Source organism: Carassius gibelio, chromosome B11 (genome assembly GCF_023724105.1).
Source record: "Carassius gibelio isolate Cgi1373 ecotype wild population from Czech Republic chromosome B11, carGib1.2-hapl.c, whole genome shotgun sequence".
Lineage (NCBI taxonomy): Eukaryota > Metazoa > Chordata > Actinopteri > Cypriniformes > Cyprinidae > Carassius > Carassius gibelio.
In genome coordinates, this window is record NC_068406.1 from 19,970,643 (window position 1) to 19,995,383 (window position 24,741).

The 24,741-nt window shown below is 37.1% G+C and overlaps 1 protein-coding gene across 1 annotated transcript in view; it reads left to right on the top strand.

Moving 5' to 3' along the window:
• suclg2 (succinate-CoA ligase GDP-forming subunit beta) overlaps positions 1-24,741 on the top strand; it is a 96,634-nt gene that overhangs the window by 52,944 nt on the left and 18,949 nt on the right. The window contains exons 8-9 of the mRNA XM_052568840.1: positions 387-548; positions 2,503-2,645. Coding sequence (XP_052424800.1) covers positions 387-548; positions 2,503-2,645 — 305 coding nt within the window. The remainder of the gene's footprint in view (positions 1-386; positions 549-2,502; positions 2,646-24,741) is intronic.

Genomic DNA, 24,741 nt, shown 5'->3' on the forward strand with positions numbered 1-24,741 from the left:
TTTTTTAATAATAATAATAATACAATTTAATAAAAAAATATAATAATAATAATAATAATAATAATAATAATAATAATAATTTAAAAAATCAATTAATAATAAAAAAAAATTACTGACCCCAAAATATTTGAACAGTAGAGAACTCCTCTCCTTATTTTAATCTAGACATTTTTACAAAATTAAAGAGATTTGAGAAAAGTACAGATGTACAGCTATTTGTACATCTTTTAGCGTAACCTGCCCTGTAAACTTTTAAATGGAATCTTACTTTCATATGCTGTTTGTTTATATTTCCCTGTGCACTTTTGTATGAGTGCGACACAAAAGTGTTTTGAAATCCAGTATATGACAATATTTTCCGACACTTTTCTGCTGCCTGTCCACAGTGGTTTGCTTTGATGCTAAAATCAACTTCGACGACAATGCGGAGTTCAGACAGAAAGCTGTGTTCGCCATGGACGACACCGCGGAGAGCGACCCCCTGGAGACCGAAGCAGCCAGATATGATCTCAAGTACATCGGCCTGGATGGAAACATAGCCTGTTTTGGTTTGTTTTAATCTTTCATACACTAAAATACCAGATGAACTTCTACATGAAATAATGAACGACGTACCAAATGAACTTGAGATTTCGAAGCTTTCAAAAACCTGTTCAAGCTCGTCTCTCGAGGGATATTTCAAATCCAGCTTTAGAAATGCTCTTCTTAGTAGTTTCCGACATGTTTATTTTAGTCTTGAGAACGGGATTTTGTGAAAGTGTTAGCAAACGGGCACCGATCCAGTCATCATCTCCAGCAGCTCTCTAACAGCTCCATAAGGGACCTGCCTGAACCGATAGGCTCTAATTAGCAGGAATCTTCCGGAAAAACGACTCAACCAAGATGATTGTTAGTCTACACATTTAAGTGGTCCCTCATTATAAATCCCGGCTCTCACAGCGGAGCGCCAAGAAAGAAGCGTGTCGACAAGACGAGCGCAGAAGTGACTCTAACTGACCTTGTCGTGTAGACACAGACACACTTGCGCACAATTTACTTGCCGTTAGTTTACACCTTAAAAGCTTTGTAAACCGGCAAAGCGACAGCTGTTCAGCTGAATTTCACTTTATTGAATTGAGTGTCAGAGCCTGTGCCAACACGTTAGCTCAGCGCTGAAGAACAGAGTAAGAGAGAGAGCTGGGATGTGCAGGAAATGGCTGAATCAGTTGGCTGCCTTACAGCTCAAAGCACGACGAGATGGGACTCACCAGGCCGGCTAACACAGATACTACAACCACTCTTGACACCCTGTATACTTTTAGTCAAACACAATTTGCTTTCCTTGGAAAGCAGTGGGCAGCAGATTTCAGGCTGAGCTGTGTTTTCATTTGGGGTGGGATGTAAAATGACTTTTTTTATTTGCTTTTGTCTGTGCTTTTCTTGTAAATGTGCTGTACTCATGAGGCTATTGTATATATATAACCGTGTATATACTGTTATTCCTCATTTGGAACCAACTAAAAGCCATCAGTTTGGAAAATCGTGCAGTTATTTACTCGCATTACAAACTTTTTTCCTTCCATGGAGCACAAGAAATTAATTTAAAAAAGTTATTAAGAAAATCTGTCCGTTGTATTGAATATTTTCGAATTATATTGCGGGTCATTATAGTGAATATTCTTTTCAATATAATGAAGGTATTTTAAGGCTGGGGCTGTGAAATGCTAAAAGTGCCATAACAGTCCATACAGTAGTTTTGAATGAAGAGCAGATTGAAATTGAAGCTGTGACAGAGTGAGTTAGCAATGTCTGATTATAAACCAATCTTTTGATAAACCAGTTTATCCATTTTGACCCAATGATTCTTATACAAATCTCACTTACCTGATTAACGATTTCAACTTATTAACTTTGTGATTTTTGTTTTTAGTTATAAGTGAATAAAGACTTTAATTTCCTCTGTTTAACTGGCAAACTTGTCAAATAGCTTCAGAAGGCTTGCCATAAAGTTGTATAAATATAGTTGTATTTTTTATGATATATTTTACACTTTTATTCATGGACTTGTGTCATTTTTGAAACCCGGAGGTTCCTGTCCCTATACATTTTAATTTCATACTATTAAGCAACTGGCACATTATTAAAGGATTAGTTCACTTCTGGGATAAAAATGTCCTGATAATTATGGACATAACTGAAACTGCATTGCTTGAAACCACACGTTGGACCTTCAACCTGTTGGGTCCCAGTGAAGTCCTCTGGGATGTTTTCCTCAAAAACATAAATTTATTTTCGACTTAAGAAAAACATGAACATCTTGGATGACATGGTGGTGAGTAAATTATCAGGACATTTTTATTCTGTAAGTGAACTTATCCTTTATCACATTTCTCCTTTTGCCTTTCATAGAAGATAGAAAGTCGTACAGGTTTATAATGACATGAGGGTCAGTAAATAATGACACAATGATCATTTTTAGTTGAGCTAATATTTTAATGTCCAAAATATGGTCTGTATCCACAGTTAATGGTGCTGGCCTTGCAATGGCAACATGTGATATTATCGACTTGCATGGTGGAAAGCCTGCTAACTTCTTGGACCTGGGTGGAGGTGTAAAGGAGAACCAGGTGTATGCAGCCTTCAAGCTTCTCACTGCCGATCCCAAGGTAGGAATGATTTTAATCATCCGAAACAAAATGTAAATACCCAAAATAAGTTTACTTCAACCATAAAAGATTAATATAAAGGTGTTTTGAAAGTATAATAAGATATAAAAGTTAAAGTTGCTCTCCTTTAACGTCATTACAATTCTCAATTTATTATTACTTTTCTGCTCTTTGAAGTTTCCTCTGTGAGATTTTGTTGAGTCCTAAGGCACCACAAAGGACTGTGGGTTTGCGGCCGAACCCAGTTCTTTTTACCATCATTACCAGCTTGTGCTCTGGTCAATATCTTCGCTACAGTCCCACTTTTCTGCTCTGTGATTGTAAACACACCAAGACACACACACACACACACACCTCATATCTCATCTTTTCAACAATTCTTTTCTCCCCCAGACACACACTTGCTGACCTCCTCCTGTTGATTACTCGCTCTGGAGCGCAAGATCCTTTTTCTTGCAGCTTTTATGAGCCAAGGAGTTGTTTCTGAGATAATGATCCTTTTCCGAAGCAGACTAGAATTCTTGGCACATTTCTGATAATTTGCTTGTATTTGTTGTAAGCACACGTCAGTATGCACCTGATTTGGTTTCAGCTAGGTGTGTTTGTATTCAGGATGCACACTGACATCTTCATAACAGAACTGTTTATAATAATGTGAAACAGAATTCATCTAGTATCATGTTCATTGTGTGTCAGAAAACAGGAGTCCTGGGATTTAATAGCACATCTTGCTTTTCGAGTATTCTAGCTTGGAGCAGCAACACTACTCACATGCAGAAAATGATTTCATCTAAAGATTGAATCACTTCATATTCATATTGTTCTCAGATGAAAGACACACTTTTGTTTTCTATGAATTTATCAGCAAAGGAAAACAGTGAAGAAAACCATGAAATGCAATGGGCAACATTCATTGTTGCCAAACAGCACAAAAATATGCATTTATGCTACATTATTTTGCTCACTGAATCAAACTTGATTAGATGGAGGCGGAAAGATTGTGTTGAATATTTTCAAAGTGTATACAGCTGAAGTGTATAGTTCCAGTCTCCTCCTGTCTCTCCAGCCCTCCTGTCATCAGCGAGGTACATGAAATTTTCTAAGGTCTATTGGGGTAGAGTGGTGGCCCTCCCCTGCAGTCACACAGTTCCCAATTCTGGAGCCTCTGTGTACAGCGATTTGCATTTCACAGAAGCGTTCACAGCCACCCAGGCTCTGTGGAAGGAATATTAATGGGAATGTTAATTATTGGATCCTCTGGCAAGATGAAATACGCAGTTGCCTTCTATCTTCCATCGGAAATGTTTGATTTGTTTGTTTTGGGAATCTTTTCCCTTGCCTCCTTCACATAATTCTCATTAATTTACCAACTGATTAGTGGTCGGAATCAGCCCATCCGCACGTATTAGAAAAAATGAACTGGAAAACAAATAATTAAAATGGTCCTAAAACTGACACCTGAGGTACACCACTCTTCTAGTATAGAAATGTATCTAAGTAATGTTCTGAGATTCAATTCAAATGAAGCTTAGCTGACAGCAATGTGCCGGGGAATCGACCTGGGAATCTTTTCCATGATGTTGATTACCTCCAAAAATATTTTTGACTTTAAGCAAAAATACACTTTCAATGAAAGCAACCAAATACACTGTTTATAGCCACTAGACTTAAATATTATACATGTTAACATGAGACGAACAGAATAACATAATAACTTGTGTAAAGTTTTTGCTAACTTTAAACTAATATCTTTTCCAAAATGTTTGTGCAAGGATACCAAGAAGGGAGGTTATGTAACTTCCTTGTTGAAGTACATAAAGTAACTTGAAGATATTATGTTGGTGATGAATAACTAGTCCGTCCACCTCCAGAGTGTTCCTACTGTACTAATGATTAAAAAAAATTACAAGTCAAAAATACACATTTTGTGAGAAAGAAATTAACGTTAGTAATTTAACACAAATGTGAGCTTGTTTTTCCTTTACACTCTACAGTTGTGACAATTTTAAATTTGGAACCAAGGGTTGGGTGAAATTGTCTGAATAATTGACATTATGTGAAATAATGCTGTCAAGCTAAGATTTTTTTTTCCACTCTGAACATTTTTGAACATGTTGTACAGTTGAGGACTTTGAAACTGAAGCATGGAGAGTTCAAGATGATGAACCGCCAGACTGTGTAACCCTTTCTTTAGAGTCTGCAGGGAAGCAAATGCTTTGTATATATGCACTCCTTTGATATACAAAATTTATTTTATTCTTACTCACCAAAGCTACCTTTACTGACAGCTCAAAGGAGAGGCACTCTTGAACTCTCTCCCACTCTCACTTTCTTAGTTTCTCTACTTCTTTTTCCCTCGGACATGGGGCATTTGCTCCCAGATACTTTTCCTCCTATTCCAACCCTATTAAAACAGCCTCTCTTTTTATTTTTATAATAGTTAGGTTGATAGATGAAGGCAGTACCATAGAATTACGTGGAGAGCGGACACATTTTGTAACACCTGGATTACATACAGTAAGTCTCCGTCAGTAGGCATTGTTCCAGTTCTTTATTTATGACACAGAAATGCGGATAAAGAGCAATGGAGACTTCTTTACTCTTGAACTTAGTTAACACACACCACACATGGCACATTGCAAAGTTTTATCACGGAACATGAATAAAACATTACACATTTGCCACGGTTTTAGAAAAAGCCGAAAGCACCTGCTAGTCGAATCCAAATGGCAACGGCTAAACAACGCCATTATCCCACCCCCTCCTTTCAAAGTTAGATGTGGGAGACGTGGATGGATAGATGTTTTTGCTCGTGGCTATTTGGTCCCTATGCAGTGTAGTTTGGAGTGGGAGTGAATTAGGGCTGTGGCACGTCAGACGGGCTCCCAGGCACTGGGTGTTTGATGAAGGTGCTTGGCTGGGTAATTGTGACCGGTGGGGATTTCACCTGCCCTGGGTAGAGAAGGCTGCAGCACCGGGTTGTATGATGTGTATTTGAGGTTAACTAGGAGCCAGCGCTGGAGCTTGATACTATTTGCTGGCTGCTGCAAGGTAAATCTGAAACAAATGTTGTTGTGTCAGTTCTTTTGGTAGTACTGCTGTGAACATGAATGTTTGAGGTCCTGTACAGCACAATAATGTGTTATCTTGGAGAAGCAACTCACTCATTCTGTCTTGGAGATGACACATGTTTGCTCAAGGCATCATGGGATTGAATATGCCTCTCTTACACTGAAATGGGGCTGGTTCTCGACCGGGGAATCTGCCAGCCTCTCTCAGAACTAGGCCGTTTTGAAAGCCAAACAATGATGTAACTGATTGCATGGTGTCCATATTTATTTTTTGGAACTTGGAACATATGTCACCTTATTGTGCAAGTGTGTTATATGTTGCAAGTACAATACTTAAAAAATGGTAAATTGAAGTTTGAAAGTATAGGATACTTATTTTAACATTTAGTTTTAAAATAGTTTTTTTTTTTTTCAATTTGATAATTATGATGTGTATAAATCATAACTCATTTTAAATAAAATGAAATAAATAATTGTATTTTAGACCAACAGGAAAAATGAATGGGAGTTATGAGATTTATAAACATACATATTTTATACAGTATTACAAATAAAACTGACAGCTATTGTATATTATGATATTTAAAAAATAAATACAAATCTGAATAAAATTAAAATTAGCATGCAATTAATATATTTTATATACTACCATTCAAAACACAGTGAAGAATTAGCGCTAAAAAAAAGTGTGGACAATTATTTTTGCACCTGACTGTATTAAATATACTCCCACCTCGCACATACTCCATCATTTTTATCCTTTAGGGCCTCCATGCCCCTGTCATCTCCTTTGTGCTGGTGATGTTAGTGTATAATGATCAGTCGTCCCTTCTCGGCTGTCTCAGGCCTGAGGGAATCACATTTCCCCATTTGTACCAAACACAGGCAATAAGAGCCAGCCCAATCTCCCAGCCCCAACATGGCCACCTCCGTAATGGAGCTCATTTCCCCTGCGTCTGGCTGTCTGGCCCCGGCCCGCGCTCGACGGAGGCCTGCTTCACCAGATTCTCGGCCCCTGTACTCAGTCCATTAATGCTGATAGAACGATGTCTCGCTGGCAGGAGACACATTTATTTTATGTTCGGGCTGCTGAAGCTCAAGGAACAGTGAAGAATACATAAGCAAACTATAACTAATCTTTCCACAAGGGCTGTATTCGCATGGTGTCCACAGTCCTGCATCACTTTGATCCCTGAACGGGAACACGTAGGTTATGTTTTCTGTTATGTAATTACTCGCTAGTAATCATTCCACCTGGTTAGGTAGTCCCACAAAACAAGTTAGCTCCTAAGCGGTCGGGAGTTTTTCGATTTTGCCAACACTTGTCTCAAAACTTTCTTTCCCACCCATGAGTATGATGGATGATGCTTTACAAAAACCAATAAAACTAAGCGCTGTTCTTTCTGATGTGCTAGCAAGCGAGCATTAAAGAAGCTGCTTTCAGTATTACCTTGCGTGCATGAGGTCTCTGGAGTATGCTTGTTTTGTTTTGAAACTGTTCTTCACGTAAGGTGTTTCTCAAAAAAAGGGGTTTGAGAGCTTGTTATGCAAATTCGGGATAGAAAAATGTGCTCAGAAATGCAAATCCTGCATTTATTTTTTTTCAGTATGAGGTAACATCTATTAGATTTTCAGTAAGATCTCTTGGAGGTAGTCAGAGTTTGTATATTTTAGTCCAGGTCATTAATTAAATTTCACAGCAGAAGTTTTAGAGGGGATGCAAACTGCAAAATGACTCATGACTCTTTAATTAGTCGTTTTATCTCTGGGGCCTATTTGCACTGCAGTGGTCCGAGTCTTAGGGCTGAAGATTAAAGTGATTTATTGTGAAAAAGTAACGTGGTGAGATCGCAACCTTCCTGTTGTGTCCACCTTCTGCTATATTGAACCAGTGATGAGATGAAAATAAACTATAATTCGAGTCATTGGCCAATTACAACCAGAAATGTGAATATGACCTTCTATTGCTGACACAATAAATAGCACTTTGTAATGTTAAATTTAAAGCAAACCTGTATCATTTGTGTGCCACAAACAGAACTAATGAATGGTTTCAAACATAGTTTCAGACACTCCCACAGGTAGTCCCACTCCAAACTGTTGTTGGTTGACCCATTTGGTTCTTTTAGTGGGACAGAATGTATACTGTTCACTTTAAAGTTTGTTGGAGCACATTTAAAAAGACTGTTCGTCTGCAGATGGTTTTTAATGGGAGCTATAAATGTTCTCATTGCCCAGTAGTGCCCTGTGAAGTGGACAGTACAGGATATTTGACCATATTAAGTGTATATGTTCAGTCTGAAGGGCATTGCGAACAACATAGGGAACAACTGTATATTAGTGTGTATATATATATATATATATATATATATATATATATATATATATATATATATATATATATATATAAAAGGAACTGAGCCTTCTAGCATGTACATTTTGCTTAATACATTTAAAAATATATTCTATTTAAAATATTTTAAAATGTTAATCATTTCTATAATGACAAAACTGAATTTTCTACAGCCATTACTCCAGTCTTCAGTGTTACATGATCCTTCAGAAATCATTCTGATATACTGATTTGCTGCTCAAGAAACGTTTCTTATTATTAACATTTGAAAACCCTTTGGCTTCTTAACATTTTCTGTGGAAACCTTGATCCAATTTCTCAGAATTCTTTGATGAATAGAAAGTTCAAAAGAACATTTATATGCATTTATTGGGAATATAAAACTTTTGTAACATTATAAATGACTTTGCCTTCAGACATTTGTCCATTTTAATCCAACCTCACTGAATAAAATTATTAATACCTTAAAAAAAAGAAAGAAAAGTGTGCTGGTCAAACTTTTGAATGTTAGCTTATATCTATTCTATTCTGTTCAATTCTAATCCGAGAACACAGAGACAAATGTAGGAGGAAAGTGGAATCAGTATATAATGAAAAGGAAGCAATCAAGCAAAGTCTACAATCTTCTTTAATCTCATTTATGAACATATGATAAAAATCACCATCAACCCCCACTGAAATGTCCATGTTCATGTACAAACACGTCATCCAGTGAGCACTGATCTCTTTTTGAATGCCTGAATTTAAGCAAAGAATGAATAAATAACCCCCATGCAGTATGATATCTGTGGTGTATAGTCAGTATCTAATAAAAGAGGGTTTTCTGCATAAATGTCAGCTTTTGATATTACTTTTTTAAACTGGGCCTGTGATCTTTTTCTGAGAAACCTCATTGAGGACTATATGTCCAATTAGTATGAGAGCTTCAATTTCATTGACTAATGCAAGACCTCAGTAGAAGAGGCACTCAACAGATGCTTTTGATAATTGGCTTACAATATGCCATCTAGTTTTTTTTTGTTAGTCAGAAAGGTTGTTGTGTGCCTCAATCTAGTCTTTTACTTTGATCTCGCTTCAACGGTACAGCAGACTTGTTGGTCGAGCTTAAATGATGTGTGCACAGGACCATGTGCAAGAAGATGCTCATTGAAATTTACAAGTGGTTGTTTGGCTATTTTGGCCTCTTCCCAGAAGAGATACAATATGATTGGGTGAAAAAGGGATCAAGAGTTGATCTCAAGTTTGAATCATCTGCACTGGAGTCAAAAAATTGTGGCCTAATAAATGATCTCCTTGTCATATTCCTTTGCTGAAATGTTAATTAATACTCATCAGACACACACACACAGACAAGTTTACAGGCATCCACACACTCTCGCTCCATGCATGAGAGCATGTCATAACATTGAGCATAAATACAGTGTTTGATAGGCAGGCAGGGCTGTTAAAGGCAAACAAGATGTACTGTCCATTTATGCAATGAAAAAAGACCGTTCGACCAATAACTGAGCTGTTTTCAGAGACAAGGATGAGTTTCTATATAGATTTATAGATGTTTGAATATCAGAAAGTACAGGTACACTGGTATATGCAGTATATACTGTATGTAATAGATATTTGTTTATGTTTTTAAAACAGTGTATTTCTTATATTAATTTTGGTATGGAGAATTTTGAAACTTGACTGGAATTGGCAACACTTTTGGTAGCGTTTCAACTCTACTTTCATCTATAAAGACACTTGTGGGATCTGTCCCAGACTCAAATTATCTGTGTAATAAGCTTTTGAAATAATGAATGATACTAGCTTTATCTTGCTCGACCATCCCTGTGAAATTTTTAATTTGTTAACCTTACTATCACTCCGTCCTTTACCATAGGTTACATTTTATTCATTAAGCGTTTTATATCCTTGTCTAATTTGGTTTCGGTATTGATTGCAGTGTATGAAGTTTTTCCTTTGGGCCTCTTTATTTTCCCCTTTCGACACAAATCTCGGCCAGATAAGGTCTGTTGTTGTATTCCTAAGTGTACTGCTGTCCAATACAAATGCTAAATCTGATCTGGTCGCATACATTTCAGTTCGCACTCTCTTGTGCAATGTTGATCTGATATTTCCCTGCTATCTCCTCCAAATTATTCCTGCGATCATTACAATCGTGGCTCTAAGGAGGCCTGCATTGCCTGAGCTCATCGTTATCTGTCCCTGTCTCTCTCTCTTTCTCTCTCTCTCCTAAGTTGGTGTTTTAAAGCACTGTATCGATGAGCAACCTGAAACTCTTCTCAATATTAATTAGCTCCTCTTTCCTTTATCTTTACTTCATTTATCAATTGCTGTCTGATAATGGTGTGCCAGAACCCGAGAGAGCATAGCGAAGAAGATAGAGGTTGTGAGGGGGAAAAAAGTGGTAAGAAAGGATTTAGTTATGGCGAAGATGGGTTTCATGAATGATGAAACATCCTAGTATTGTTTAGTGTTTAAGTGTGCAAATTACTTAAAATGTAACCAAAAGGCATGATGAACCAGATGTGAGAACCAGGATTGATGAAGCACAGCCGAATTACATTTACATAAATTCCTCAACTGATAATTTTATATCAGTTACATGATTTATTTCATTGTTGGGGTGCTTAGTAATGTTTATGGAACGTGTCACCAAATTATGTACTGTTGTGGAATTGAACTAGTCTGGTTTTCCCATGATTTCATCTCTTCTTGAAGTACTTTTCAGGGAAACTACTTTTTTTTTTTTTTTTAATGACATTTATCTACAAATTTATGCGACTCCTAAAAAGATATGAATTTCATTCTATAACATAACAAAACATCAAACTAAGTGGCATTTACTTCTCATTTATTTCAGAAAATATCACAATAGCTCACAGTTCAAGCAAATAAATTAATTAATCAAAATTGTTTAGGCTTAGTTATAAATATTTTTAACAAAATGTTATTGCTTAGTTTGATATTTTATCTAAATGATTGATAAGCCTAAGGTTTTTCTGTAAAATGTTTTTGAAAGAAGTCTCTTATGCTTACCAAGGCATCATTTTGATAAAAATATGAGGACTAAAAAATATTAATACAAAATATTAATAACCCCCTTTTTCAGGATTCTTTGAATACAAAGTTCAAAAGAAAAGCATTTAAAAAATGTTTACTTTACTGTCACTTTTAATCAGTGTAATATATCCATGCTAAATATATATGTATGTGTGTGTGTGTGTGTGTGTGTGTGTGTGTATATACACACACACATGCATATATATATATTCTCCTTAATAAATGTGTAAATCATTCCATTCCAGTGTTTTGAAACTATTTAAACATTTACATTTCTCTACCTCGTTTTCTCTTACTGTACATCATTGAACCGCAGACTTTTGTGAATCTGAAGGTAATATTTCATATAGTGTTCTTCATCATGTATGCATCAGGAATGCAATGCAGTTCCTCACATTCCTGAGTGTTTCATAACAGAAATAAAAACCGTTGTGTTCTGAGTCATTCCACTATTAATAGTAAATCAAATATAAGATGGAATGAAATATAATTACAAATACCTAAGAGAGGTACAAGATGTTCATCTAATGATGTTAGACATTTTCCTTTATCTCATGTCCGTCACACACAAGGCGATGTTGACGGGGTGCTCAGCTGTAGGGGGCCTTGTTGGGCTTTCGGGTGCTTGTCGCTGTTCTTTGTCGGTGTCAAAGGACTGATGAAGGCCTGATGAAGCAGATGAGTCCTCGCCTGGAGCTCCTCCAGAAACACACACACCTAATCACTCACACAGTGCCGAGGACAGATGGTGATACCACAGCAATACACACTCACAAATATACATCTGTAACAATGGAAACATAAATTCTCATCCGCACATCTCTTAAAATTGTGCACCTCCATTACTTCCTTAACCAAGAGGGCGACATGAATTACAGGAAGCACGCGTAGTCTTCAAATTGAAAAATGCATGAAAATGTCCGTATTACCGCTGAGACCAAGAAACCATCTGTCCTCTGGTTTCTTAAATGACGTTGAAATTACGTCGTGAGAATGGGCACAAATTCAGTTACGTTCATTACATGCTGTTTTCCACTTCGTTTAAAAAGATTGCTGTAGCATTTAAGCTCAGCGTGCCATCCACAAAAACATTCCCGCTGGGGGCGTCGCAGCTTTTTCCCTTCTTCTCTTGAACATTCATTTTGAAAGGGATTGAATTGTCCTGAGTGCCCCCTGCCTCTGATGAGTTGTCCGATTGATCTATCTGCAGGGACACTATCCGTTCATGTTTGACTTGGGCCCGGCAATTGTATTCGACAAAATCATGAAAGAAGTGGCATTTCAGTCGCGCCAAATTGGGACAGACGAACCTACACCCCGCCTACCAATCTTTGGAATGTACGCTTTGCATATTTATTTATATTTCCAGCCATGGATTTTCACCCGGCATGAACCTCTCCACTGTCCTTCTTCAGAAAGTAGCGGTTGATTGAAAACTCTCTTGTCTGCTGTTCTTCATCTGGAGAAGATCGATAAAGGAGCCGAGATAGGAGCCACACTAATTGAGTCGTTCTTTTACTGTTATTGCGTAGAGAACCGTTTTGTCATGTCACCGGTTGTCCCAGATACAGCGGTGCTCTCTCTTTTTTTCATCCTCTCTCCCTTTCTATCTCTGAGCCTTTCTCATCTTCCGCTCCCGCTCACAGGGACCAAGGGGAGTTAAGTCCATAATGAAGTGAGTGTCAAAGCCCAGCACTTCTCGCTCCCACCAGCAAAATGTGGACCAATTTTTTATTATTTTTTCAGAAACATGATAACATTAATAATTGAAAACCATGCTTGTGTAGTTAGCTTGAAGTTTAATATTTTCTGGACAAAGTTCCTCTCCAGATGTTCCAGAAGGGATGGTCATATTTTGACTACAAAGCGCTGTTGGTAAAAAAAAAAATTTCTTATGCAGCTTTTCTATTTTCTTATCTATTCCTGTCTTGCATTAATAATCAATCTGATATTGTAACAACCATATTTACATTAATTAGTTCAGCAGAAATGGAAATTCTGTTATCATTTAGTGTACTCATGTCATTCACATATATGCTATGCATATCACTGGCAGGCGTAGACGACTTTAACTGGGAAGGCTGAGAGTTTTCCACTTGGACAAGCGATTCTTGAATGCTTTTATTTGGATATTAAACTTCTAATTTTGGTTTCCCAAGCAACATAATGTTACAGTTTAAAGGACAGTGTAAACAAATCATTTTATAAATCATTTGTCGACAGGAAGTGACAAATGTATAGTTTTGTTTTTAATTATTTTACTTTTAAAGATTTATTTGGTCACGTCTCTAATCCTCTATGGCCTTTTATTGAATTTTACTGTGTTAAAACTCAATTCACTGTGTCATAATTCAATTATGTGACATTTTCTCCCCCTTTAAATGTCTCTCGATTAGTAACTCCGGTCTGTCTCATGCCTCATAAAGAAGCTTCAGCTTTATGAATGTGTCGCTTACTGAGGGTTACCTGACCTTCAGCGATGCCTGCATTACATTATCGCCATTAATATTTACACCTTTTAGCGATTAGATAACAATGCATTTATATAAATTTAGCATTACATTCAATGTCCTTCTATTGTCAGAAGCGTCATGGCCATTCAGATTCCCTCAATTCTTTTGAGCCAAGTCAGTTTTGATTATCACCTTGTGTAATTTATTTACATTTCACAATGCAGTCTGCCTGCAGATTCTAAATCAACAGGTTTTGGTGTTTATGTTCCATGAACTCTGTGTAGATTGTATGCATGCATTCGAAAAGCAGCATGTATTGTCATTGTTACCATAACAGCAAGAAGATTGTGAGTCCTGTAAAAAAAAAAAAAAAAACACCCAGTCTGCTGACTAAAGACGCTAGACAACTCAGCATCGCACCACAGTGCGTAATTGGCGTGTTTGCCTTGCTAACATATCTAAAAATATGCTAAGCAAGCTTTCTTATTATGTTCCCAACTTAACTTAATAAACCTGCAATATTTGAGTGAGAGTCTGGAGCAGAATGGAAGTCGTGGCCTAATGGTTAGAGGGTTGGACTCCCAATCGAAAGGTTGTGAGTTTGAGTCTCGGGCCGGCAGGAATTGTGGGTGGGGGGAGTGCATGTACAGCTCTCTCTCCACCTTCAATACCATGACTTAGGTGCCCTTGAGCAAGGCACCGAACCCCCAACTGCTCCCCGGGCGCCGCAGCATAAATGGCTGCCCACTGCTCCTGGTGTGTGCTCACAGTGTGTGTGTTCACTGCTCTGTGTGTGTGCATTTCGGATGGGTTAAATGCAGAGCACAAATTCTGAGTATGGGTCACGATACTTGGCTGAATGTCACTTCACTTCACTTCACTTCTAAAGAATTCGGTGGGAGAAAGTCATTTTCATGTGCACACAGGATATTTTTGAATCCACTTATGAAGGTAGTTTACTTGACAATTATTGTTCTGGTTAATGGATTATTTAACATCTGCACCATCTCTTTTAATGGGATAGAATAATTATTTTCTGATTGAGGTGTTTTCATTCTGAGGGAGCTGTCAGTCGGATTATTAGGCTGCATGTGAACGTAGCTAAAGATTCCTACTAGTAAGTGAATTATATACTCTCAGACTGAGGAGTGCATTGATTGGTTTTTCATTCTGCTCATTAGCGTGGATTGTGTCCAATCCTTCCCTACCAGCATAACAATAATAATGGACAGAGTGTGGATCCTGGGGTGCGTAAAGATGAGATCTAATTTGTCCAATCTTTATTCCACCAGCTAGCATTGCACCTCCGTCATTATATGAACACCTACGGTTGACAATTTGGAGCATGACTATTTAGTTGGTGAATATTACCTCAGTTGTTAAATGGAACATTAGCAAGGTTATGATGTGCAGTTTTCCTGAAGTAGCTCATCATATCAAAGAGTTTCCAGTTATAATCCTGGTAATTTCACTGCTGTCGGTTTAGCTCCCTGTTGATTGAGTTCAGTGCAAGGCTAACACTGCAACACAACGTATGGACAGACAGCTGGAGACTCCTCTGGTCTCTTTCTTTAAATATCATTACTCTAATCATAATGAGTTTGGCACTATAAAGACTTTATTATGACATTTTTTAACTTCAATTTTGTAATTAATCCACTGTATTTGTGTGGAAGTAGTGCTAAAGTCCAACTAAAGATATACTGAAGTACAGGTGCATCTCAATAAGTTACAATGTCAAGGAAAAGTTTATTTCAGTAATTCAACTCAAATTGTGAAACTTGTGAATTAAATTATTTCAGTGCACACAGACTGAAGTAGTTTAAGTCTTTGGTTCCTTTACTTGTGATGATTTGTGCTCACATTTAACACATTTATATCTCAACAAATTAGACTACTTCATAAGACCAATAAAAAAAAATGTTTAGTGAATTGTTGGCCTACTGGAAAGTATGTTCATTTACTGTGCTTTTACTCAATACTTGGTAGGGGCTCTGTACGCTTTAATTACTGCCTCAGTTCAGTTTGGTATGGAGGTGATCAGTTTGTGGCACTGCCTTCAGCTCATCTGCATTTTTTGGTCTCTTGTTTCTCATTTTCCTCTTGACAATACTCCATAGGTTCTCTATGTGGTTCAGGTCTGGTGAGTTTGCTGGAAAGTCAAGCACACCAACACCATGGTCATTTAATCAACTTTTGGTGCTTTTGGTAGAGTGGGCAAGTACCAGATCCTGCTGTAAAATGAAATCAGAATCTTCAAAAAGCTGATCAGCAGAAGGAAGTGTGAAGTGCTCCAAAATTTATTGGTAAACAGGTGCAGTGACTTTGGTTTCCAAAAAACAAAATGGACCAACACCAGCAGATGACATTGCACCCCAAATCATCACAGACTGTCAAAACTTAACACTGGACTTCAAGCAACTTGGGCTATGAGTTTCTCCACCCTTCCTCCAGACTCTAGGACCTTGGTTTCCAAATGAAATACAATACTCGCTCTCATATGAAAAGAGGACTTTGGACCACTGGGCAACAGTCCAGTTCTTCTTCTCCTTAGCCCAGGTAAGACACCTCTGATGTTGTCTGTGGTCTAGGAGTGGCTTAACACAAGGAATATGACAACTGTAGCCAAATTCCTTGACATGTCTGTATGCCTTGACCCCAGCCTCAGTCCATTCCTTATGAAATTCACTCAAATTCTTGAATCGATTTTGCTTGACAATCCTCATAAGGCTGTGGTTCTCTCGGTTGGTTATGCATCTTTTTTTCTTCCACACTTTTTCCTTCCACTCAACTTTCTGTTAACATGCTTGGATACAGCACTCTGTGAACAGCCAGCTTCTTTGGCAATTAATGTTTGTTGCTTTCCCTCCTCGTGAAGGGTGAAAATGATTGTCTTCTATATATGTATGTATACAGGTGTATCTAAAAAACTTACCTTTTTGTGTTGGGTGTCAAATGATTGTCTTCTAGACCATTGCCAAGTCAGCAAGTTATAAACTAATGATAATTTGACACCATAATGTTATACTCTATATTATAATAATACTCTATTTTATAAAAGCTTATTTTGCAAACTCTTGTGCAGAAAACCAGGTTTATAGAGCATTTTCCCTATATTCATGCTGAATCCAGTTTGCTGTGTTCAGCAGAATCTGTTCTGTTTAGTAATTTCCACTGATTATGGTCTTAGATCAATTAATAAAGGCAATGTCATCCAACACCCTCCAGTTGCATCATTAGCATGTCCAGTCCATCCTTGAAAATCACCCCTCACCGCTCATCCACTCCTACCATCTTAGGGCATGAACACTTGCGGTTTATTGCTTGTTCAGAATCAATGAACCAGATGTTTGCATTCTTGTTGCCAGTAACCTCGAAGCCCACAGCATGAGGGTTACATTGATGAATAAGTTCAGAAGATCTCTCTCATTGCTGACAGCTCTACAGCCAAAGGCATTACGCTGCTTTCAGTTGTGCTTTATGAAGCAGAAAGTTGACTGAAGTTCTTCAATCCTCCATTACTGATACAACTTCAGATTTACTCTAATGACCCGTCACTGTGCACTAGCCACAAGGGTTAGCTCATGTCACAGGCTGTGTGTGCATTCTCAAGCAACTACTGTGTGTTTAAAATGAACCCAAGTATGCCTGATATCTGAATGTCCGCCAAAAAAGCTTTCCATTGCCAGTTACGGCTCACTAAAGTGTGCAATATGCCTTAAAGTAAAAGTCATGAACTGCAGTGGAATGTAAATTTTGCCTCAGTAATTTAATAGTCAGCTAGTTGTTTTATTTGTGAGTCCAAAGAGGCAGAGAATATTTGAGAATGGAAAGCATAGAGTCCTAATTTATTCAGATACAAGCTATCCTATCACAACCCACAACACATCATCTAGTATCACTTATGCATAATAATAATAAAAATCTATTGCCTACTGCATTGGTTTTCAACATGTTTTACTTCATGACTCAAGCTTTACACTGGTCATCACAAATTGTGTTCATGTTTTGGAGATGGGGCATGTCATAGAACCTGTTAATGTTGAAATCTGTAGAGATAAGACTTTAATTTGTTTCGATTTGTGATTCACTGGTTTGACAACTTACATGGTTAGTTTAACTGTCATCATTTGCTTGAGAAACAATTTAGAGAGGAAAAAGTATGGTGCATATAAAATATTAGTCGTATATGGATATATAAATAAATAGCTTTTTACTCATGCAAATATGTTACAAATTATGTATCACAATACAAATGCCAACTTGTTTCCGATGCACTCTTTTTTCTTTCTTTTTTCCACATGGATTACTTTGTGCCCATTCCTGTATTCAGATATTCAAAAAGGTGACATTTGTTAAAATAGTTGTGCTTTGTGTGTCTTTACGCCTCTAGCGTGTGCACAATCCTCTTTCTGTTCAGTTTAAGCACTTTATTTCTCTGCCAGTATCTGCTTAGAGACATGCCATATTTTTTCTTTTTTTCTTTTTTTTTAGTTGTTTACATCAATAAACTATAATCTTCCAAGTCTCCTTCACTTCGCATCATCATCTCAGTCTAGAACTTGATTTGCCTGTAGGCTGATACTTTTTGCTACAGTTTCTGTACTTATTATTATTAGTATGGGGCCGTGTGGCGACCCTGGTCCTGAAGTGACTCCTCTGAGGGCCTGGGCCTGTGCCATAATTAAGCTAATGATGTATGATAAAACTGATGCAACCGGACAGACCTGTCACCCTCACCCAAGTCTCCTCAATCCTTGCGTCAAATCATATTTTGCATCACTATAAATCTCTGCACTGAGTTTTGCAACCATATTAATTGAATTTGGTGTGGGTTTTATATGCGTTTGAGTACTTTTAGCTTCCTGCTATCCCTCTCTCTCTCTCTCTCTTTCTCTCTCTCTCTCTCTGATATGATGAAGCATGCTGAGAGGTGTTCGCTGAGATTATTGTCAGCGTAATTTGGCTTGCAGGGGCTTGGTTTGATATCAAGCTTGTGCCTGATCAGCACACCTCTTTTGCCTTGTAATGGAAAGATGATGAGAATCGTATTAAATGTTTCTTTCATTACGTGGCTGCTGAAGCAGACAGTCTCTCATAGCTCAGGTCAACCTCTCACTCTCTGTCTGTCTAGACTCCCACACTGGCCTGTTTCCATCTCAACAGAGATGATTTCCAATGAAACAAAACCATGTGCTGGACATTAACCCCAATTGTTGTAGTTCAGCAGCTCCTATGTTCAACAAAAATCAACAAAATCAACATGAGAACGCATTTAAAACCCATGTTTCTTCTATTTTCTGACTGAAACGGAATATTTAATGAATGCATTAAAGTGGGGCTTGATTGAGAATTGAGAATTTAGAATTGATTGGATTGTGAAAAGTGGGCGTTCCATAATAGGTTATTACCATAATGTGAAATTTTTTGACTGAAACCGCATATTTAAGGAGATCTGAAGCTGGGTGAGACTTGAATTGTGAAAATTGGGCTTTCCACAATAGAACCATGGTGTACTACACCTAAAACGAGGCTAACTTAGACTTTTGAGGCTTTCCGACAAGGATATGTAAGCATAAAGTTCAGGTTTACCCTCTAGAGCAATTTGACATCTCATTATAATGCTGCTTTCTCGCATCTAACATTATTTGCTATTACTGGTATAACCTTCGTCGCACACTGTATAACATTAACAGCATTTAATGCATTATCTTTTGGCGAGATGTTTGAGACTTCATTGTTCCCATATCACAGCATGTGCAGGCAATATGGAAAGTAATTTTAGTGGTAAGTTATTACATTTCGATGAAAGATTAGGATTTTATAAATAATGTGCTCTGATGTATTTTGCACAATAAGACCAGAAAGTGCATGCAGTATTTATTTATTTTTTCTTCTTTCAAATCAAAGTGGGAACGCATTCAAGCTGCTATGAGGATTAACCGTTATGATATCATACATTTCTAGTTGTTGTTGTTGTTCTGCATTCACATTTCGTGGAGACGATGAATGTTTTGGCCAGTACCCAATAGTGTACCTGCTTCTTGGTTTTCTCACAAAGCTCAAGGATGGTTTGCAGTTAAGTAATACAGCGTTCAAAACTTTGTTTGGCACTATTGCACAGTAACCAGCCAGCAAAAATTTCAATCTGAAAATATCTTCTGTCTCTAGAATTGCAAATACTTTGTTGACAGCAGGGATTTCCAATCCTCAGAGAGGCAAGTGGCAATGTTCTGCAGTTGTTATGTTTGGAGGTGTAGGAGTTTTACAGTCTGATGAAGAAAAATAGAAACTGAATGTGCCCCATGGCATCTGTTACGTCTGTTTAAGGAGGCTCTACAGTTTTAGAAACGAGCAGCACCTCACGCATCCACTGGTGTTAAACCAGTGCAGACCCCTCAACATCAGCACTCTGGGATTCTTAAGAGGGTCGTAACATCCATGTATTCGGTATTCAACATTTTGTTTGATAAATTAATCAAACCTTTCTTGCATTTGTTCAATGCATTCTTACATCCTTAACTTGTTGCGAATGGAAATTCCTTTTTTTTTTATCTTCCCCTTGAATTCTGCTACATTTTATGTGATTTTCTCTTTTTTTGGAGACTGAATCAGTTGATTGAAGCTTTCACATTTCCTATTTTTCGCCACTTCTGTCAGGAGCTGTCTGTGCTCCAGCTCCTGTGTTTGGAAGTACAGAAGTGATTACATTGTCCATCAGCAGCTAGGATGTCCGCATCAGCCGGCCGGATTGATGTTTGACAGAATAATTAGAAAACTGTCCACTCCCGTAATCACTGAAGCTCATCTTTTAGGAAGGCTTTCAAAGGCCTGCATCAAAGGATGATAGGAAGGTTACCTGTTGTTTGTGTGTAGGTGTGTGGGTAATACTGACAAGGAAAATCTTTTTTTTTTAAACTGGATGGGAGTGAACTTGAATTCTGGTCTTTTTTAAAGCAGTTCGGGCCTTTTTGGTAATGCTTCTGGGCAGCGATTCCCAATCACACAAGTTCAGCTATTGTTTACTTGAATTAAGAAAGACAAAAACTGTTTGCTCAGCCTGTGTTTCAGTCGCATTCAGTGAGATCCAAAAGTTGAAATGCACTTTGTGAGTCTCTAAACTATTGAAAACCTTTTTGCTGAAATATCACTATGATGCGTGCAAGATAACTTTTAATGAAGTTATGTGATCAGTATGAACATAATATATAATGAGTTAAGTAACGTTAACAAGAATCAAACTATCAAAATGCACACGGACCGATGTATTACTAATCAGAAATCTAAAACAGAAAGGCAAACTTACTTTAAACACAGGAAAATCCAGCCATGCAACTCCTCCATGTCAAGCCCCTCTGAATACAGCGCGGGTCCAACCATGCATTCGCACTGTCCTTTTAGATTAAACTTTTCTCAATATTTCTAGATTTATGTACAATGACTATAAAACATGTAAATATTAATAAGAGTTAATCTTCTCACACAGTTCATTAATTACATGCATTACATGTGTACATTTCACTTAGAAAATTGTTGTTCTCCTTGATTTTTAATTTTAAAAGTAGAATTTATGATGGTTAATTTAACATATTTTCCAACACCACAAAGGTTTTTTTATTTTATTTATTTTATTATTATTTTTTTGTGTATGCAAAAGCACAATGAGCCTGTGCTGGTTCTGCTCCACTTTACAAACTGCACACAGACTGCATGTGCAGTGCAAAAAGAGTATGCGTGAAACAGGCATTATGTTCAATGTTTACTCTTTGTATAAAAAAAACACCCATTATTATAGGGTTTGAGTTAGTCATTCACCTGTTTCTGCAAAAATCATCTATAGAGAACTTCACAAAGACAACATCCATGAAAGAACTTCAATGGCTAAAACTTATTCACAGACACCAGTACTGCTGTGCAGAAGGAAAGTTGTGGTTTTACCTCCTTTTACAGTCTCTGCTTAAAACTATATCTTTGTGTCCTTCTTTTCTGTTTATTTTTTATACTTGCAGTCTCATTAACCTGCCTTAGTTACATGAGCAGTGGACCCCACCAGTGGAGAGTGTGTCCTCCATGCTTGACTTTAATGGCTGTTTGACAGGGGATTGTGCTCGGTGTTTAAACTTCAGTGACTCATGGAACCAGAGCTAGCTGATTTGATCCCTTTAATACCTGAGCAAAGCTGCAATGGCTAATTGATGGGCTTCTGAGCTATGCAGATTGCAGTCTGCAGATCTTAAGTGTCTGTCAAGGGGCATTTGATCCTGCCATGGAGAGACTCTTACCCATTTTAACACACAACTGTCTCTCAGTCTTGTGCTCTTTACACATTAATTTTTAGTGAACAAATGGTGACAAGTGTGCACAAGACCGGCCTAGTCTCACCTGGTATGTTTTGCACAGTGGTGTTCATTGGTAGACCACCAAAACATCCAATCACTTTATTTTTTCTGTATGAATTACGTAAGTTTGTGATTAATTTGAATCTACACAATCATTTTTGATTGCAATATCCATTTATAAACAAAATAAATATGCATTTAAAATGTAAGTCAACTGGAGGCTTCAAATGAAGTTTAGAGGATCTATAAGGTTTCACAGAATTTAGAGGTGTGGGAAAATGTCAGAATGTGTGTTGACATGATTTAGTTTGATGCACTGAAAGTGTTCACATGCAATCAGTCAGTGTGTCCATTATTTTACAGGTTTGATGTTGATGGACCCTGTAGGTGGCCTTGAGGAGCCTGAGAATAAGGGAGTGATAAGGAAAGGGGTAGGGAAAAAAAAGAAAGGGGGGATGCTGAACGAAAGAGAGAAAATTCTATCCAATTTTAAATTACTCATTTAGTTTGGGTGGAGAGGCAGCAGAAACCAGTCATTGCATTTCAATAAGTGCAGTGATACAGTGATTCACATGGATGAATAACAAATTAGCGGTCTTAAAAGGCCCTATTTTTAGATTGGGCTCTGCTGAGGGCCAAAGCGCTATATCAAAATAGTATTCCATCTCTTTGGATTAAAATGCTCTGGGGTTATATCATCCTGGCTAAATTGCCTTGCATGCTAAACAGTGGCAGAAAAGTGAATTATTCAGTTTCTGTGCACACTTTCTTTCTTTGCTTTATCATCGTGGCTATAAACGCATATGGCAGATACAAACACACAGATTTATGCAATATATATATTCAGATTCATTTCTAGAAGCACCTCTATATAGGAATGAATGATTTGCATTTACAATCAGTAACTTTGAAACTGATGTTGACTCATACAGCTGTTTTCAGTTACAATGCCAAATATGTTAATAAATATTAATTAATTTTTAGTTTTACCTTTTTAATGGCGAAAATGTTTATGATGACAAATTTTTATAGTTATTAATTTATTCTAGTGCTGTCAAACGATTAATCGTGATTAATCGCATACAAAATTAGATTTTGTTTGCATAATACACGTGTGTACTGTGTATATTTATTATGTTTATATAAATACACACACACACACACATGCACTTACTGTATATATTTAAGAAATAAATGTATATATAAAATTTCTGAGGGAAAGGTTATTTTGTGCACCTTGTAAAATATATGGTCCATATATAACTATAGATGAGAAGAACTATGTAGAATTAATAACTACAAATTATCTTAAACTATTTACAACTTTAAAAAGTAATTTAATATGTTTTTAATGTATCATCTTTCACTGTCCTTGTCTGGTAATCGTTACCACTGCTAGCTGATGTTTAATAGGCTCAGTTTAACAGCTGTTGTTAAAGATGGGTTCTGTGGCCATTAGCAAGTGTCGTTTTTACAAAGGCTGAGACAAGTCTCTAAACTGTAACTAAAAGAGGACGATTTGCCTTGCAAAAAAATCGCACAGCTGCCCTTTAGATGCCTCATTGGCTTCTAAGGTCCGGAGCAATCGGAATCTGAATCATTTGGATAATTGACCTTCTGCGTGAATACATTAGAATAAATTAATTTTGATTGGCCACGGAGCGTCACGGACAAAGTAGGAGGGTCGGTCTTTTATATGCGGTGTTGGTTTGTTGCAACGAGTCTCAGAGGTGATTATGTATGCCATTCTGTGTGTATTATGCATTTCTTCAATTTAATAAAGGAATTCTGGCTCTCAGCAAAGCATAGTGCCGAAGTCTACTTGTGGCAGAACTCCATAATTGAAGAAGATGTTGGGAACGTCTTGTGCAGAAATGCACTACTATACATTTTTCTACCCAGGTCTGTCAAGTGAAAAACTGTATATGCACACAGTCTGACTGGAGGTAAACCGGCAGTGTGCATTGTGTGCGAGGGTTGTATGGACTCAGTTAAGTCTGTCTGCATTGAGTTTGGTTGTCTGACACTTCTGCCTTATCACGAGCTGGTGCAGATTCCAAGTGGTGTAGTGGATGATAAATGTCACTTAGGTGCGCGTATGTCCATTTCAACTGCATTTGTGATTCACTTTATTTTCATAATGTGACTTCATTTTATGTACCAGGAATGTAACCAGCAGGTATTCTATAATAGAGTTTGCATTGGTTGCAGGACATTGATTATTGAGTAGTAGCTACATTTTTTATTTAATACTTTAGCTATAACCAATGGCACCAGTTAAGTTGGGTTTATTTTTATGGGTTTGGGGTCAGTAAGGCTTATTCTTAGACATTTTCACTTCAATATTCAATTGTGACAGTAAAGACTTTTATTTGACAAAATATATCTATTTCAATGTTTTTTTCCCATTCATCAAAGAATCCTAAAAAAAAAAAAAATTATCATAGTTTCCACAAAAATATTAGTCAACAGCACAATTTTCTTGAACATTGATAATAATAATTGTATCTTGAGCAATAAATCAGCATAATAGAATGATTTCTGAAGGATCAAATGACACTAAATACGGTTGAAAATTCATCTAAAAAATCACAGATATAAATAATATTTTAAAATACATTGATATTGAAAACAGTGATTTTAAATTGCAATAATTTTTCACATTATATCAGTTTTTCTGTATTTTTTTTTTTTTAATCAAATGAATGCTGCCTTGTTGAGGCTAAGAGGTTTGTTTCACATATCTTTTTTTCTTTTTTTATATTGTGGTTTAATATATTAATAATCCACTTATAGGATTGGATTTATGCCTCCTTT